The 19867-nt window shown below is 43.3% G+C and overlaps 1 protein-coding gene across 5 annotated transcripts in view; it reads right to left on the reverse strand.

Moving 5' to 3' along the window:
• The window catches only part of mroh1 (maestro heat like repeat family member 1), a 163653-nt gene that overhangs the window by 120245 nt on the left and 23541 nt on the right, over nt 1–19867 (reverse strand). For all 5 annotated transcript variants that reach the window (XM_062966905.1, XM_062966906.1, XM_062966907.1 and 2 more), the window contains exons 2-3: nt 18783–18928; nt 15387–15518 (exon numbers count right to left, since the gene is read on the reverse strand). In XM_062966905.1, coding sequence (XP_062822975.1) covers nt 15387–15518; nt 18783–18928 — 278 coding nt within the window. The remainder of the gene's footprint in view (nt 1–15386; nt 15519–18782; nt 18929–19867) is intronic.

Consider the following 19867-nt stretch of genomic DNA (forward strand, 5'->3'; position numbering starts at 1 on the left):
GGGCATAAGGCTGGTGACATAAGGCCTGTGCAGCCAATGACGTAAGGCCTGTGCAGCGGAAGCGTGCTGGGCCCTTAACCACTGTCAGAGCGCGGTTTGGATAAGCACACACGCAGCAGAAGACTCACGTAGAAGCACTGGTACCAGTAACGAGGCTGGAGACTTCAGCTATCTATAAACAGGTTTACTTGCGAACGGAAAACTCTCACAAGACGATACACATACAGACAGAGTGCAGAGAGCAGATAACCACAGAGAGAGATAACAGGAAGCTATTTATAATCACCCCTGCTGTCTAATGCAACAGACAGTTAACTCTTTACATACCTGCATAGTGGACAGCAGACAGTGCATGATGCAATCACAGTATATGATGCAACCCCCAGCACACATTGCATACATGACTCAATTACATTGAAACAAACCTATGTACAATCATTCCCACTTCAACAAAAAGCAATACATGAGCATCTTGCAATAGTAAAAATGTCCTGAATGCCACCTAGTGACTGTTTTAGGTATTGGCACAAATCTGCTGTGCAGCCTTGAGAGTGGACTCTGCAGAAGAGGCTTCAGCTGTACTTCATCAAAAAGAAAACCAGCTTGTTTATTAGTAAACATTCAGTTTTTATACCTGTTTTAAATACCTATATAATAACAACTAAACACAGCTGTCTATTCTAAATAATATCTGAAAAATATGCACCACAGTAAAGGTTCAAAACATAGAACACTATATGTATATTAGAGCATCATATACATAATAATGTTAACAATAATACAACTGATGATCCAATTCTGTCAGCTGTAGTGGCACACAGTCAACAAGACTCCAACTAAAGTTTGTTAGCGGCACAGTATGTGTACATTCAGCCTCTTCAAAATGGCATATAATATGCTGTAAAATTAAATTTATCAGTGTACAATTCAATTGGCTCAAACCTGGCTTGGAGTCAAAACAAATCAAAGTCTCTTTAGTCTTGGAGTAGTTCTATAGTTCCAAGACTACAGAGTCTTTGATTTGTTTTGACTCCAAGCCAGGTTTGAGCCAATTGAATTGTACACTGATAAATTTAATTTTACAGCATATTATATGCCATTTTGAAGAGGCTGAATGTACACATACTGTGCCACTAACAAACTTTAGTTGGAGTCTTGTTGACTGTGTGCCACTACAGCTGACAGAATTGGATCATCAGTTGTATTATTATTTGTATTATTGTTAACATTATTATGTATATGATGCTCTAATATACATATTGTGTTCTATGTTTTGAACCTTTACTGAGGTGCATATTTTTCAGATATTAAATACCTATATACCTGGGGTCAAATACACATTTTTCAGGCCGAAAGGGGTCCCAAATGGAAAGGTTTAAGAAGCAGCAGAAAAGTCCTACAGTCCTCCCCAAAATTCAAGACACTGGGTATCCTGAGACCCCTTCGACACTGATGTATAATCCAGATAATCAAGTCATATAATCCACATCATCTGCTTTGAACTGGATTATCTGAGTCTACACTGCCATATAATCCAATCCAAAGCAGATAATCTGGATTTTATACACCAATGTACCGTGTTTCCCCGAAAATAAGACAGTGTTTTATATTAATTTTTGCTCCCAAAGATGCGCTAGGTCTTATTTTCAGGGGATGTCTTATTTTTCCATAAAGAATAATTCACATTTATGGTTGAACAAAAAAATGAACATTTATTATATACTGTACAGTAGTTGTCATCATAAACCAGCATAACCAGACAAACTGTGAATCCTATCAAGAATTTCTTGTTACTACCAATATTTATTTATTTATTTACAGTATTTATATTCCGCCCTTCTTTCTCACCCCGAAGGGGACTCAGGGCGGATTACAATGAACACATATATGGCAAACATTCAATGCCAACAGACAAACAACATACATTAGACAAACTCAGAGGCATTTTTAACATTTTTCCAGCTTCACGATTCCGGCCACAGGGGGAGCTGTTGCTTCCCCGTCCAGTAGTGGCTGTACTTCCTCATTCCTTTCCTCGTGTTTTGCTGGCAGTTTTATGGTGTTGTAAATTAGCCTCCCGCATAAAGCGTCCCTAAATTTCCCTAATTGACAGGTGCAACTGTCTTTCGGGGCTGCCTAGGTCAACAGCAAGCCGGGGCTATTAATGGTCGGAGGCTTAACCCGACCCGGGCTTCGAACTCATGACCTCTCGGTCAGTAGTGATTTATAGCAGCTGGTTACTAGCCAGCTCTGCCACAGCCCAGCCCATGTACAACACTTTATGGTATATACATTTACCGATCCTGCATGCTCTGTTTTCTGTTCAGCGGGCATGCTTCCAAACGAAAACTTTTCTAGGTCTTACTTTTGGGGGAGGCGTTATATTTAGTAATTCAGCAAAACCACTACTAGGTCTTATTTTCTGGGGATGTCTTATTTTCAGGGAAACAGGGTAGGAGGGCCCTGAGTTGCCAAAAACTTTGAAGCCAAGGACTGACATGTCTTCATGGTAGGATCAGCTTTATGGGTGGAAAATTGAGACTTGCAATGGAGGAACACGTCCCAGCCCTTCAGGCAACGGGTTGCAGCATCTCCTTCTGCAAATGGCAGAATTTGGGGCCCAAGCCAAAAACACTCTCCCCAGACGCTTCCAGAACCCAAACACAAGTGTATAATGGGTCCCCCCAACTGGGAGGGAGGGGTTCCCCAGCTCCAATGGGCAGCAAAGGCCTGTAAAATCCAGAAACCAACACTCTGAAATTTATAGAACAGAATGCAGCACCAAATCCTGCAAGAGAAATCAGATTGTGTAGACGTGACCCATTTCTCCTCCTAACAGAAGTGAGAGCAGCCACAGCCAGTTGCTGACAAGGCAGTTTATCTAATGAACTAATAATAATAAACTAATAGTCCCGTTTATACGCCTCTCCTAGCACTTTTGATGGCTATGACCCTTTGGATAACCACTCCCCCCTGATGATGATTTCGACTTAACTAGCACTTTAGCCCAGTTTCCTACAGATTTTATCCATGATTTTATCATGATGTATTGTATGTGTTTTTATGACTTGTTTTATTGTTGTTTGATTTGTTTTACTGCTTGTTTTATATTGTTATGACCAGGCTTGGCCGCATGTAAGCTGCCCCGAGTCCCTCCGGGGAGATGGGGCGGGGTATAAGAATAAAATTATTATTATTATTATTATTATTATTATTATTATTATTATTATTATTATTATTTTATGACACAGCAAACAAGACAGACATGCTGGATTTCGTTTCACAAAATCACAAGTCGAACACTTCCCAAGTGTCTAGGACTGTGTGATGTATTTTCGGATGATGCTGCAGATCCCAGTCGGGTGGCCTTTTGCAGTTGACAGATCGTGATTTTGTCAATGTCTATTGTTTCCAAATGCCGGCTGAGATCTTTTGGCATGGCACCCAGTGTGCCCATCACCACCAGGACCACCTGCACTGGTTTCTGCCAGAGTCTTTGAAGTTCAATCTTGAGGTCCTGACAGCAGCTGAATTTTTCCTGTTGTTTTTCGTCAATGCGACTGTCACCTGGGATGGCGACATCAATGATCCAAACCTTTTTCTTCTCCACAACTGTGATGTCTGGTGTGTTGTGTTCCAGAACTTTGTCAGTCTAGATTCGGAAGTCCCACAGTATCTTTGCGTGTTCATTTTCCACGACCTTTGCAGGTTTGTGATCCGACCAGTTCTTTACTGCTGGGAGGTGGGACTTGAGGCATAAGTTCCAATGGATCATTTGGGCCACATAGTTGTGCCTCTGTTTGTAGTCTGTCTGTGCGATTTTCTTACAGCAGCTGAGGATATGATCCATGGTTTCGTTGGTTTCCTTGCACAGTCTGCATTTTGGGTCATCAGCTGATTTTTCGATCTTGGCCTTATTATTATTATTATTATTATTATTATTATTATTATTATTATTATTATTATTATTATTATCATCATCCCCTGGATGTGGTGCCTCCGTGGAACTCTCAGGTGAAAGAACAAGCCAAGAAGCAGGTCCTGATGGAGACCAAATACCCATATTTACTCGAGTCTAATGCGCCACAGAAACCAATGCACCCCTCAGTTTTCAAAATCTTGAAACCAAAAAAAGTATTTGCTGACTAAGGTTATGCGCAGTGACAAAAAAGGCACTCTTTGTAATATGGACATTATAGCTGCTGCTTGCTTAGAATTCCTTCTTCAAAAGCAAAAGCGTTAGGACCACCAAAGCTCCCAAAAATGGAAAAGGAACCTAGGGTGCATCTATGCTGCAGAATGAATCCACTTTGACTGCCTTGTTTCAATGCTATGGAGTTAGGAGCCTCCGGTGGCCTAGGGGATAAAAGTCTCGTGACTTGAAGGTTGGGTTGCTGACCTGAAGGCTGCCAGGTTCGAATCCCACCCCGGGGAGAGTGAGGATGAGCTCCCTCTGTCAGCTCCAGCTCCATGCTGGGACATCTTCACTTCACTTCACTTTATTTCTTAACTAGCTTGGGGACCTGGCGGTGCCCGGGTCGTTTGAGAAAGGCATTGTTTGCCTGTGTTCAAAGTTTAGTGTAGATCCAGTGTCAGCTGGGTTCAGTTGGTGCAGGGAACTACAACTCCCATATGCAAGTTCCTTCATACAGTCCATCCCCCCTCCCAACACTGCCCGGATGTAAAGTAAGTCATGGGGGCTCTATTTCTATGGATGCAGGTAAACTATAACTCCCTTTCCCCAAAACTTTGCAATATGTTGTATTGATTATGAGGACTCAGTGTGCCAAGTGTGGCCCTGGTGTATCATCGGTAGGGTTAGAAGCGTTCATTCATTGCAGGTGAACTATAAATCCCAGTACCTACTGCTCCCAAATCCTTAGGGCAATTCCCCTCCAAAGCCCACCAGTATTCAAATCTGGGCATATTGGGTCTGCATGGCCAGTTTGGCCCAGACCCATCATTGTTTGGGTTCATAGTGTTCTGGGTGTAGGTGAACTACAACTCTTCTAAATTTCCCAGTAGGAGAGTCACAGTGGTGTGACTTCATGCAGGGTGAACTACAACTTTCACCATGTGCAGTCAATCCCCAAACTCCTCCAGTAAGTTTAGTTGCTGTTCAGTTCTGGTGTGCAGATTTGAAAGGGAAGGGCAGTGGGCGGGGCCATGCAAATTCCACAGCAATGGAGAACCCTGGGATGCCTGCCTGTGGTGGAAGAAAAAGCAAAATCTAGGATGAAATGGTCCCCAAATGAAAGCATTCCTTGGGTAGTGGGTCATAGTGTTTGGGAAGGACATTGGCAAGGGTTGGGATACATGTTCATGGAGCTCACTGTAACCAAAATGTCAGTGCAAAGGGGTGACTTGCTGGATTCTGAGCCCTGGGAACTGTAGCCTGTTTGTGGAGGCCGGAGGTTGTCTGTGTGAGTGGACACCTGTGCCACATACACACATATAGGTTTTCGCTTTTATTATGGATTTAGATTAGATTTAGATTAGATTAGTTGATCTCCACCAGAGCGACTTACAATTTAAAATATCATTCCACAATATAAAAAACATTCAACATAAAAACATTCAACCTAAAAACATTCACAAGGATGGTAAAAACATCAAAACATCCTGGCAATGTCCCCTGGGCAACGTCCTTGCAGACGGCCAATTCTCTCACTCCAGAAGCAACTCCGGTTGCTCCTGACACGGAAAATAATAATAATAATAATAATAATAATAATAATAATAATAATAATAATAATAATAATAATAATAACTGCAAAAGGCCACCCTGCTGTCCCCGCTGGTTTGTTTTTAATTCTCTGATTTTATTGCTTAGATTTTAATGTATTTATTATTTATTTTGTGAATCGTTGGAATGTTTTTGGTCAAATGTCTTGTGTTGTTGTTTTCGGGCTTGTCCCTGTTGTGAGCCGCCCCGAGTCCCTTCGGGGAGATGGGGCGGGATATAAAAATAAAGTTTATTATTATTATTATCTGTACGCATCATCCGAAAAAACCTCACACAGTCCTAGACACTTGGGAAGGGTTCGACTTGTGGTTTTGTGAAACGAAATCCAGCATATCTATCTTGTTTGCTATGTCATAATAATAATAATAATAATAATAATAATAATAATAATAATAATACATCACACAGTCCTAGACACTTGGGAAGGGTTCGACTTGTGGTTTTGTGAAATGAAATCCAGCATGTCTATCTTGTTTGCTGTGTCATAATAATAATAATAATAATAATAATAATAATAATAATAATAATACATCACACAGTCCTAGACACTTGGGAAGGGTTTGACTTGTGGTTTTGTGAAATGAAATCCAGCATATCTATCTTGTTTGCTGTGTCATAATAATAATAATAATAATAGTAATAATAATAATAATAATACATCACACAGTCCTAGATACTTGGGAAGGGTTCGACTTGTGGTTTTGTGAAACGAAATCCAGCATATCTATCTTGTTTGCTGTGTCATACAACGTCGTTGTGTCAATAATAATAATAATAATAATAATAATAATAAAACTTTATTTATACCCCGCGACCATCTCCCCGTGGGGACTCGGGGCGGCTCACAATGTTACAAAAGTAGCAGCGCAAATACATTAACCATACACACAGTTTAAAACACAAGAAGATGATAAAACAAGTTAAAACAGAGATTTAAACAACAATAATAATATCAATAGTAATAATATCAAACAACCACCAATGCGATTCAGTCAACTTCAAAGGTGGGGGGACTATAGCTGCAATCTATATATATAAAAGAGTGATGGCATCACGGCAGCGGACAAAACAACAAAAGTAAACACCCCACAACCTCAAAAATTGACAGCACAACCCCTCATCCATGCCTCTAGGTTGATACAACAAAAAGTAAAGAAAAATAAAGTCCTAATTAGAGGGAGAGGAATAATTGTTTTTATCCAATTGCTGCCAGTTAGAAGGCTAAGCTTCACTCACTTGGTCTCCTAGCAACCCACTCAGCCCAGGGGACCCTTTACCTTAACTACCACCAATTCCTCAATACTTTATTTCCCATACCACCATACTTCGCCACAGCAACGCGTGGCTGGGCACAGCTAGTATAAGATAAAATCATTAGATTAAAATATCCCAGTGAAAGGAACCTAATAAAAAATGCTATGGATGACCGAGAAAATCCCAGCAGACTTCAAGGATGCCACCATCATCACCCTTTTCAAGAAAGGGGACAGAACAGACTGCGGGAACTATTGCGGTAACTCCCTTCTAACCTCCGCCGGGAAAATCCTCGCAAGAATCCTTGCAAACCGCCTCCTCCCTGTCTCAGAAGACACCCTCCCAGAATCCCAGAACGGCTTCCGTCCCTCCAGAGGAACAGTGGACATGATCTTCACGGCTCGACAGCTCCAAGAAAAATGCAGGGAACAAAACCAACCTCTGTACATGGCATTCATGGACCTTGCAAAGGCATTCGACACAGTGAATCGCAGCGCGCTCTGGACCATCCTCCAAAAAAATCGGGTGCCCTGACAAATTTGTGAACATCCTGCGGCTCCTCCATGATGACATGATGGCAACAGTCTTGGACAGCAACGGCTCCCAAAGTGACCCATTTAAGGTGGAATCAGGTGTCAAGCAGGGATGTGTTATTGCCCCCACCTTATTTTCCATCTTCATCGCTATGATACTTCACCTTGTTGATGGGAAGCTTCCCACCGGAGTGGAAATCATCTATCGGACAGATGGCAAGCTATTTAACCTCAGCAGACTGAGAGCCAAAACCAAGGTCACCACAACATCTGTTATAGAACTCCAATATGCCGATGACAACGTAGTCTGTGCGCATTCAGAAGAAGACCTACAAGCCACTCTCAACACCTTCGCAGAAGCAGACGAGAAGCTCGGCCTCTCACTGAACATGGAGAAAACCAAAGTGCTCTTCCAACAGGCACCAGCGAATCCCTCTGCAAAGCCAGGAATACAGCTTAACGGTGTCACATTAGAAAACGTTGACCATTTCCGCTCCCTTGGCAGCCACCTCTCCACAAAAGTCAACATCGACACTGAAATACAACACCACCTGAGCTCTGCGAGTGCAGCATTTTTCCGTATGAAGCAGAGAGTGTTTGATGACCGGGACATCCGTAGAGAGACCAAGGTGCTTGTTTACAAAGCCATTCCCCTCCCAACCCTGCTCTACGCCTGCGAAACGTGGACGGTCTACAGATGACACTGAAATACAACACCGCCTGAGCTCTGCGAGTGCAGCATTTTTCAGAATGAAGCAGAGAGTGTTTGATGACCGGGACATCCGTAGAGAGACCAAGGTGCTTGTTTACAAAGCCATTCCCCTCCCAACCCTGCTCTACGCCTGCAAAACGTGGACGGTCTACAGATGACACTGAAATACAACACCGCCTGAGCTCTGCGAGTGCAGCATTTTTCAGAATGAAGCAGAGAGTGTTTGATGACCGGGACATCCGTAGAGAGACCAAGGTGCTTGTTTATAAAGTCATTCCCCTCCCAACCCTGCTCTACGCCTGCAAAACGTGGACGGTCTACAGATGACACTGAAATACAACACCGCCTGAGCTCTGCGAGTGCAGCATTTTTCAGAATGAAGCAGAGAGTGTTTGATGACCAGGACATCCGTAGAGAGACCAAGGTGCTTGTTTACAACGCCATTCCCCTCCCAACCCTGCTCTACGCCTGCAAAACGTGGACTGTGTACAGACGTCACACCAAACTCCTGGAGCGTTTCCATCAGCGTTGCCTCAAGAAAATTCTTGTCAATCTCTTGGGAAGACAGGCGGACAAATGTCAGCATGCTGGAAGAAGCAAAGACCACCAGCATTGAAGTGATGCTCCTACGCCATCAACTCTGCTGGACTGGCCACGTTGTCCGAATGCCCAAAGATCACCGTCTCCCAAAGCAACTCCTCTACTCCCAACTCAAGAACGGAAAATGGAATGTTGGTGGGCAGGAAAAGAGATTTAAAGATGGGCTCAAAGCCAACCTTAAAAACTGTGGCATAGACACTGAGAACTGGGAAGCCCTGGCCCTTGAGCGCTCCAATTGGAGGTCAGCTGTGACCAGCAGTGCTGTGGAGTTCGAAGAGGCACGAACGGAGGGCTTAAGGGAGAAACGTGCCAAGAGGAAGGAGTGTCAAGCTAACCCCGACCGGGACCGCCTTCCGTCTGGAAACCGATGTCCTCACTGCAGAAGGGAGAACATGCGGGTCAAGAATCGGTCTCTTCAGCCACCTAAGAACACACACCCAAGATACCAAGGTTGGAAGACTATCGTCCTCGAACGACGAGGGATCGCCTAAGTAAGTAAGTAAGTAAGTAATTAAGGAGTCATGAGGGATGTAGTTTGACAAGGCCTCGAGTCTTCACTGCCTCAGCAAACTACAAATCCCAGGATTACATAATATTGATAATATGACAATTAAATTAGAGATGGCATCCCTCAAAGAGGAGCTCCAGGTGCAGCTTCCCCTATTGCTTTGGCTCAGTGCTACGATTACCGTATTATTCAGGTTAGGCCTGTCCAGTAAAGCCCAGGCCATGAAAAGAAGAGAAGTAGTTGAAAACCCCACTGGATAGAATAATTAAAAGGAAAATAGAAATAGATAAAGGAATAACTGGGCTATTGTATGATGTACTAATCACATTAACCTGGCTGTTTCAAAAGGCCTTCGATGTTTAGTTGTTGCTGGATTGATCTATCTGTCCATTCCATAACAGTCCCATTGTTGTTGTCTTGCCATTTTATACCGCACTTTATTGTCCAACTATGAAACTTCCTTTTCCCATTTCGTATCACTCTGCATCTCGCCTGGGATCTACAAATTAGTCTCCTGTTTTTAACACTGTATCCTGCTTGTTGATTTTAATGATTGTTTTTATTGATGTTGATGTTTTTTACTGGGTTAATTGTTTTATTGCTTTGTTATTGTTATTTGTTTGTTTTATCGGGCTAGGCCCCATGTAAGCCGACCCGAATCCCTTCGGGGAGATGGGGCGGGGTATAAAAATAAAGTTATTATTATTATTATTATTATTATTATTATTATTATTATTATTATTATTATTATTAACTTACAGTACAAAAATAACCATTATAGATAATTGGAAACAGGAAAAAAACTTCACTGAGAAATTAATTGGGACTTGGATTGACAATATTCATAAAATTAAGCATATAAGGATTAAAGAAACCCAAAGGAAAATAATATCTAAATGGTATAGAACCCCACTCCAAGTAGCACACATAACGGGAAATACTTCAAATAAGTGTTGGCATAACTGTGGGGAAATAGGTACATTTTCCCACATGTGGTGGGACTGTAGAAAAATTCAGAACTTCTATAGAAAAATAAGAAAACTAATGGAAGAAATAATAGGGAAAAATTAATATGGGACAAAGCTAGATACCGTGTTTCCCCGAAAATAAGACAGTGTCTTATATTAATTTTTGCTCCAAAGGATGTGCTAGGTCTTATTTTCAGGGGATGTCTTATTTTTCCATGAAGAAGAATTCACATTTATTGTTGAACAAAAAAATAAACATTTTTATATACTGTACAGTAGTTGTCATCACAAACCAGCATAACCAGACAAACTGAATCTTATCAAGAATTTCTTGTTACTAGCATTATTTCCATGTACAACAATCTATGGTACGTATGTTTACCAATCCTGCAAGCTGTAATGTTTTGTTCGGCGGGCATGCTTCCAAACACAAACTTTGCTAGGTCTTACTTTCAGTGGAGGTCTTATATTTAGCAATTCTGCAAAACCTCTACTAGGTCTTATTTTTTGGGGATGTCTTATTTTAGGGGAAACAGGGTACATGTCTCTCACAGTAAAGGTAAGGGAAGATAACAATAATTGGACAGAGATTCTAAAATATATGACAGCCGCAATACAAGCCACGATAGCCCGAGGATGGAGGGATGAGACAAAATGGGATGTAGAAACCTGGTGGGCTTATATGTCTATATATATAAAATGATAAAGTTGTTTGCGCAGTGACTATAACAAAAAAACTAAACATCCTAGAAATACGAAATTTGGCAACACAATGCAAAAGGCTTGCCTCCAGGTTACAACAACACAACCACACCACAAAACCACAATCCGGACCCATAAAACTCACAACAACGCATCATGCGATAACAACATAACTAAACGCCCCAGAAATACAAAACTTGGCAACACAATGCAAAAGCCTTGCCTCCCAGTTGTAACAACACAACCACACCACAAAACCACACAGGGCCCACAAAACTCACAACAACGCATCGTGACTATAACAACACAACTAAACGCCCCAGAAATATGAAACTTGGCAACACAACGCAAAAGCCTTCCCTCCAGGTTGTAACAACACAACCACACCACAAAACCACAATCCGGACCCATAAAACTCACAACAATGCATCGTGACTATAACAACACAACTAAACGCCCCAGAAATACAAAACTTGGCAAAACAATGCAAAAGCCTTGCCTCTCAGTTATAACAATACAACCACACCACAAAACCACAATCCGGAGCCACAAAACTGACAACGCATTGTGACTATAACAAATACAAAATTTGACAACACAACTCATCCACCTCCCCAATCCCTACATTCACACTTGGCCTCCAAAAAAACAATTACAATAATAACAATGACAACAACGACAACAATAAGAATCAACACCATCACAGGCAAGAAACAGCCAGGCACTGAGGCTGAGAGGCCAGTCAGTGCTACACTGGGCCTCCAAAAAACAATACAGTAGCATCTAACTTATCCAACCTTCATGAACACAACAACAACAATAATAATAAACACCTACACAGGCAAAACAAAAAAAGGACTATTGTACCACAATAAAAATATAAACCGCACTCAGCAGAATCAGACATTACAACTAACAACAAACCAAAGACAACAGGGATCTCAAGCAATTATCAATCAACACAAAAACTGAAGAAGGTAACAGACTTGAAATACTACGACTAATGTGAGTATAAAGAAGGGTGGAGGTCACAGCATAAATACAACCTAATGTAGACTGACCAACACCACCAGACTCAGACACAGCAACGCGTGGCCGGGCACAGCTAGTAATAATATATAATTAACTTCATCATTCAAAAGAAAAAAATATATATACAAATAGCCTAAAAGATCAAGACTGGTTAAGGAAATGGGCGGTTCTAATCGACAAAATAGATGGAGACGAAAGATACCGCACCTTGAACCAGGCGTTCCACACGATTAAACTGATGTATTGACAATTTTGAATGGCTGTTCCAGGGGGGTGGGGGGCATGGGGGGAGGGTGATACATTTCTAAGGACTGTTTAAAATGTCATTTAAGAAATAGTTACCTTTGGAACAATGTATACTGAAATAAGTTAGGTATGGCAAAAATAGTTAATTGTTATGACGCATCAAAAAGAAATTTGTTTGTTTTGTTTGTTTGTTTGTTTACAGCAGGGGTCCCCAAACTAAGGCCCGGGGGCCAGATGCGGCCCATCAAAGCTATTTATCCGGCCCCGACGGCATTAGGGCAGAAGGGGGTTGGACTAAATGACCCAAGGGGCCTCTTCTTCTCTTACAACCATTATTATTATTATTATTATTATTATTATTATTATTATTATTATTACTATTATTATTATTATATTGTATGACACGGCAAACAAGATAGACAAGCTGGATTTCGTATCACAAAATCACATTATTATTATTGACACGACGACGTTGTATGACACAGCAAACAAGATAGGTATGCTGGATTTCGTATCACAAAATCCCAAGTCGAACTCTTCCCAAGTGTCTAGGACTGTGTGATGTATTTTCGGATGATGTGTGCAGATCCCAGTAAGGTGGCCTTTTGCAGTTGGCAGATCGTGATTTTGTCAATGTCTATTGTTTCCAAATGCCGGCTGAGATCTTTTGGCACGGCACCCAGTGTGCCCATCACCACCGGGACCACCTGCACTGGTTTCTGCCAGAGTCTTTGAAGTTCAATCTTGAGGTCCTGAGAGCGGCTGAGTTTTTCCTGTTGTTTTTCATCAATGCGACTGTCACCTGGGATGGCAACATCAATGATCCAAACCTTGTTCTTTTCCACAACTGTGATGTCTGGTGTGTTGTGTTCCAGAACTTTGTCAGTCTGGATTCGGAAGTCCCACAGTATCTTTGCGTGCTCATTTTCCAATACTTTTGCAGGTTTGTGATCCCACCAGTTCTTTGCTGCTGGGAGGTGGGACTTGAGGCATAAGTTCCAATGAATCATTTGGGCCACATAGTTGTGCCTCTGTTTGTAGTCTGTCTGTGCAGTTTTCCTACAGCAGCTGAGGATATGATCAATGGTTTCATCTGTTTCCTTGCACAGTCTGCATTTTGGGTCATCAGCTGATTTTTCAATCTTGGCCTTAATTGCATTTGTCCTGATGGCTTGCTCCTGATAGACATAATGTCCTGAGGGACATTATTATTATTATTATTATTATTATTATTATTATTATTATTATTATTAACATTGAGGCTGGGTGGCCATCTGTCAGGGGTGCTTTGCTTGTGCTTTTGGTGCACAAAGGCAGAAGGGGGTTGGACTCAATGGCCCAAGGGGTCTCTTCCAACCCTCTTTATTATTATTATTGTTGTTGTTTTTATTATTCATTATTATTATTATTATTATTATTTCATTGTATGAAACAGCAAACAAGATAGATATGCTGGATTTCGTATAACAAAATCACAAGTCGAACACTTCCCAAGTGTCTAGGACTGTGCGATGTATTTATTATTATGATTATTATTATTAACATTGAGGCTGGGTGGCCATCTGTCAGGGGTGCTTTGCTTGTGCTTTCAGTGCAAAAAAGCAGAAGGGGGTTGGACTAAATGGCCCAAAGGCTCTCTTCCAACCCTCTTTTATTATGATTATTATTATTAGTTTATTGTATGACACAGCAAACAAGATAGGTATGCTGGATTTCGTATCACAAAATCACAAGTCGAACACTTCCCAAGTGTCTAGGACCATGTGATGTATTATTATTATTATTATTATTATTATTATTATTATTATTATTATTATTATTATTATTATATTGCTTGGTGGCCAACTATAGTCCAGCCCTCCAATGGTCCGAAGGATCGTGAACTGGCCCCCTGTTTAAAAAGTTTGGGGACCCCTGGTTTACAGCATTTATATTCCGCCCTTTCTTCTCACCCCGAAGGGGACTCAGGGCGGATCACATGACACATATAGGCAAACATTCAATGCCTTTTAACATAGAACAAAGACAAGACAAACATAGGCTCCGAGCGGGCCTCAAACTTATGACCTCCTGGTCCGAGTGATTCATTGCAGCTAACTGCAGCTGGCCTGCTCTCCTGCCTGTGCCACTATGTGAAAGATCTCCAGTGTTCATTACTTTTCTACTATAATCACATCTCCACGTTTGTGGGTTTAATTGTTCACAGATCTGTGGCTCTTTGAGAGAGAAGTGGGATATAAAGACTACTATAATTATTACTACTACTACGAATATCTCTATGAATCTCTAGATAAGTGGTTCTCAACCTGTGGATCCCCAGGTGTTTTGGCCTACAACTCCCAGATATCCCAGCCAATTTACCAGCTTTTAGGGGACCCACAGGTTGAGAACCACTGCTCTAAATCCTCTAGTACCTTTCTATGGTGAACATCTGCCAGAGGCTGACCACAGAGTTGTGCTGGAGGACCTCGATTTCTAGATAGAACACCTCTCTGGGAATCTCTAGATCCTCCAGGACAATTCTGTGGTTTTTTTTTTGTGTGTGTGTGTCAGGAGCAACCGGAGTTGCTTCTGGAGTGAGAGAATTGGCCGTCTGCAAGGACGTTGCCCAGGGGACATTGCCCGGATGTTTTGATGTTTTACCATCCTTGTGGGAGGCTTCTCTCATGTCCCCGCATGGAGCTGGAGCTGATAGAGGGAGCTCATCCGCGCTCTCCCCGGGTGGGATTCGAACCTGGCAGCCTTCAGGTGGGCAACCCAACCTTCAAGTCACAAGGCTTTTATCCCCTAGGCCACCGGAGGCTCCTATTTCTGGTTGACCATAGAATCACACTGTAAAACTTAAGAGACATGTTCTATCAGGTAAAAATAAAGCGGGTGTTTTTATTCATTATTTTCCCACTTTTCTACCAGTAATCCCAGTAAACAAATAAATAAAATTTTTTTAAAAAAATGTTAAAAAAAAAGATTACCGTATTATGCAAATCTAATGCGCACCCTAGTTTTGGGAAGGTGATATAGCCAAAAAGGGTGAGCGCGAGATTCGATGGCGGGATGGGAAAGGAAGTCCCCCAAAGGAGGGTACCTTGGACTTGGTCATTTCGTTGGAGGCCAGGAAGATGACCACCTTGGCCGTGCTCTTGTCCAGCTGGGACAGGCTGCCCTTGACCACCGCCTCCATGGCCCGCAGGATGATGACCCGGTGCGGGTAGGCCAGCTGGGAAAGACAGAAGAGGGTTGGGGGATATTAACAAGGGGAAAATCATCATTAAAGTAAAGCAACGCCAACAGAACTTTGAGCAAAAGGAGCTTCAGCAATTTACAGGAGAAGAATAAAACCTTCAAAGGCTACCAAAAGACTTTATGGAAAGGTGGCTAACAACATTAAATCAGCCATGGGCCAACTGGGGCCCCTCGGGTGTTTTGGGCTTCAACTCCTACAATTCCTAACAGCCAGTTAAGGATTTTTGGCTGAAATATAGCAGGATGTCCATCCTGCAAAGACCAAGTTTTCACAATTGAATAAACTTTTCCCATGTTTAGGATGATAGAAGCAATTACGAAATGACATTTATAACCCAGGAACAAAACAAATGTTACACAGTATTATATATATAACTAGCTGTGCCCGGCCACGCATTGCTGTGGTGAAGTCTGGTGGTATGGGAAATAAAGTATTGAGGAATTGGTGGCAGTTAATAATAATAATAATAATAATAATAATAATAATAATAATAATAATAATAATAATAACTTTATTTTTATACCCCGCCCCATCTCCCCGAAGGGACTCGGGGCGGCTTACATGGGGCCTAGCCCGATAAAACAAACAAATAACAATAACAAAGCAATAAAACAATTAAACAGTTAAGGTAAAGGGTAAAGGTTTTTCCCTGACTTTAAGTCCAGTCGTGTCTGACTCTGGGGGTTGGTGCTCATCTTGAGTCTACACTGCCATATAATCCAGTTGAAATCAGATAATCTTATTTTATAGGCAGTGTGGAAGAGGCCTGATTGAAGTGGCCCTGGGCTGAGTGGGTTGCTAGGAGACCAAGTGGGTGGAGCTTAGCCTTCTAACTGGCAGCAATTGGATAAAAACAATTATTCCTCTCCCTCTAATTAGGACTTTATTTTTCTTTTCTTTTTGTTGTATGAACGTAGAGACATGGATGAGGGGTTCTGCTGCCAAGTTTAGTGTTTCTGGGATGTGTAGTTTTGTTGTTTTGTCCTAGGCCGAAATTTCATTACCCTTTTATATATATAGACTAGCTTTGCCCGGCCACGCGTTGCTGTGGCTTATGGGAATCCTTTGTGGGCAAGGTGGAACAGCAGTGAATAGCCTTGCAGTCTCAATGCCTGGCTGTTTTCTGGAGTAGCTGGAGCTTTTGGTTTTATGAACCTAGAGGCATGGATGAGGGGTTGTGCTGCCAAGTTTAGTGTTTCTGGGATGTATAGTTTTGTTGTTTTGTCCTAGGCCGAAATTTCATTACCCTTTTAAATATATAGATAATACAGTAAAAATAATAATAATATATAATAATACAGTAAATATAATATTATATCATAACATAACATAACATTGAGGAACCCCAGTGGCGAAGTGCGTTAAAGCACTGAGCTGGAGACCGAAAGGTCCCAGGTTCAAATCCCGGGAGCGGAGTGAGCGCCCGCTGTTAGCCCCAGCGCCTGCCAACCTAGCAGTTTGAAAACATGCAAATGTGAGTAGATCAATAGGTACTGCTCCGGCGGGAAGGTGACGGTGCTCCATGCAGTCATGCCAGTGGCCACATGACCTTGGAGATGTCTACGGACAACGCCGGCTCTTTGGCTTAGAAATGGAGATGAGCACCAACCCCCAGAGTGTGAGTAGATCAATAGGTACTGCTCTGGCGGGAAGGTAACGGCGCTCCATGCAGTCATGCCAGTGGCCACATGACCTTGGAGGTGTCTACGGACAACGCCGGCTCTTTGGCTTAGAAATGGAGATGAGCACCAACCCCCAGAGTGTGAGTAGATCAATAGGTACTGCTCTGGCGGGAAGGTAATGGCACTCCATGCAGTCATGCCAGTGGCCACATGACCTTGGAGGTGTCTACGGACAACGCCGACTCTTCGGCTTAGAAATGGAGATGAGCACCAACCCCCAGTGTGAGTAGATCAATAGGTACTGCTCTGGCGGGAAGGTAATGGCACTCCATGCAGTCATGCCAGTGGCCACATGACCTTGGAGGTGTCTACGGACAACGCCGGCTCTTTGGCTTAGAAATGGAGATGAGCACCAACCCCCAGTGTGAGTAGATCAATAGGTACTGCTCTGGCGGGAAGGTAATGGCACTCCATGCAGTCATGCCAGTGGCCACATGACCTTGGAGGTGTCTACGGACAACGCCGGCTCTTTGGCTTAGAAATGGAGATGAGCACCAACCCCCAGTGTGAGTAGATCAATAGGTACTGCTCTGGCGGGAAGGTAATGGCACTCCATGCAGTCATGCCAGTGGCCACATGACCTTGGAGGTGTCTACGGACAACGCCGGCTCTTCGGCTTAGAAATGGAGATGAGCACCAACCCCCAGAGTGTGAGTAGATCAATAGGTCCTGCTCTGGCGGGAAGGTAATGGCACTCCATGCAGTCATGCCAGTGGCCACATGACCGTGGAGGTGTCTACGGACAACGCCGGCTCTTCGGCTTAGAAATGGAGATGAGCACCAACCCCCAGAGTGTGAGTAGATCAATAGGTACTGCTCTGGCGGGAAGGTAATGGCACTCCATGCAGTCATGCCAGTGGCCACATGACCGTGGAGGTGTCTACGGACAACGCCGGCTCTTCGGCTTAGAAATGGAGATGAGCACCAACCCCCAGAGTGTGAGTAGATCAATAGGTACTGCTCTGGCGGGAAGGTAATGGCACTCCATGCAGTCATGCCAGTGGCCACATGACCTTGGAGGTGTCTACGGACAACGCCGACTCTTCGGCTTAGAAATGGAGATGGGCACCAACCCCCAGAGTGTGAGTAGATCAATAGGTACTGCTCTGGCGAGAAGGTAATGGCACTCCATGCAGTCATGCCAGTGGCCACATGACCGTGGAGGTGTCTACGGACAACGCCGGCTCTTCGGCTTAGAAATGGAGATGAGCACCAACCCCCAGAGTGTGAGTAGATCAATAGGTACTGCTCTGGCGGGAAGGTAATGGCACTCCATGCAGTCATGCCAGTGGCCACATGACCTTGGAGGTGTCTACGGACAACGCCGACTCTTCGGCTTAGAAATGGAGATGAGCACCAACCCCCAGAGTCGGACACGACTGGACTTTACTTTAACATGACATAACGTAACATAGCAGGATGTTCATCCCGCAAAGACAAAGTTTTGGCAGTTGAATAAACTTTCCCCATGTTTATTATGATAGAACTAATTAGGAAATGACATTGGCTACATAGTGTCACTGTTGTGGTTCTTCTTGAGGGCACCTGGCCTGACCTTGTCATGCTGCCGAAGGTACTCCTCGCAGGCGTGCAAGATCTCCTCCGGCTCCTGCCCGCCCAAGTAGCACAAGGCGCTGAAGATCTGCTCGTGGACCAGCGGGTCCTTATCCGTGGTGGCGTCCATCAGGGTCGTGGCCAGCCCTGGAAGAGAAGAGGAGGACAAAGAGGTTGTGGGCACCACTCCTGAGTCAACAAGTGCTTGCATCCGCCTCCACGAATGCCCTTCCTGCTTCCAGGGCCGGCATGGGCCAACTTCAGCCCTCCCTCCAGGTGTCTTGGACTTCAGCTCCCTACCAGGTGTTAGGCAGACAACTCTTCTATATATATAAAAGAGTGATGGCATCAGGGCAGCGGACAAAACAACAAAAGTAAACACCCCACAACCTCGAAAATTGACAGCACAACCCCTCACCCATGCCTCTAGGTTGATACAACAAAAAGAAAAGAAAAATAAAGTCCTAATTAGAGGGAGAGGAATAATTGGTTTTCTCCAATTGCTGCCAGTTAGAAGGCTAAGCTCCGCTCACTTGGTCTCCTAGCAACCCACTCAGCCCAGGGGACCCTTTACCTTAACTACCACCAATTCCTCAATACAGTAGAGTCTCACTTATCCAACATAAACGGGCCGGCAGTAGTCATGCTAGGTTTTCTGGCGGATTTTGACACACCAAGCGCAAAAGCTTGCCCATCATTGCCCTAGGTAGCAAGCAGCCAGGCTTTGAAGCAGCAAAGATATTCATTGCAAAACAGCCAGGCTTTGAGGCTGCAAGGCTATTCACTGCTATTCCACCTGGCCAATAAATGATTCCCATAAGCCACAGCAATGCGTGGCTGGGCACAGCTATCTATATATATAAAAGAGTGATGGCATCAGGGCAGCGGACAAAACAACAAAAGTAAACACCCCACAACCTCGAAAATTGACAGCACAACCCCTCATCCATGCCTCTAGGTTGATACAACAAAAAGAAAAGAAAAATAAAGTCCTAATTAGAGGGAGAGGAATAATTGTTTTTATCCGATTGCTGCCAGTTAGAAGGCTAAGCTCCGCCCACTTGGTCTCCTAGCAACCCACTCAGC

This window comes from Anolis carolinensis, unplaced genomic scaffold, assembly GCF_035594765.1.
Source record: "Anolis carolinensis isolate JA03-04 unplaced genomic scaffold, rAnoCar3.1.pri scaffold_40, whole genome shotgun sequence".
In the NCBI taxonomy this organism is placed as follows: domain Eukaryota; kingdom Metazoa; phylum Chordata; class Lepidosauria; order Squamata; family Dactyloidae; genus Anolis; species Anolis carolinensis.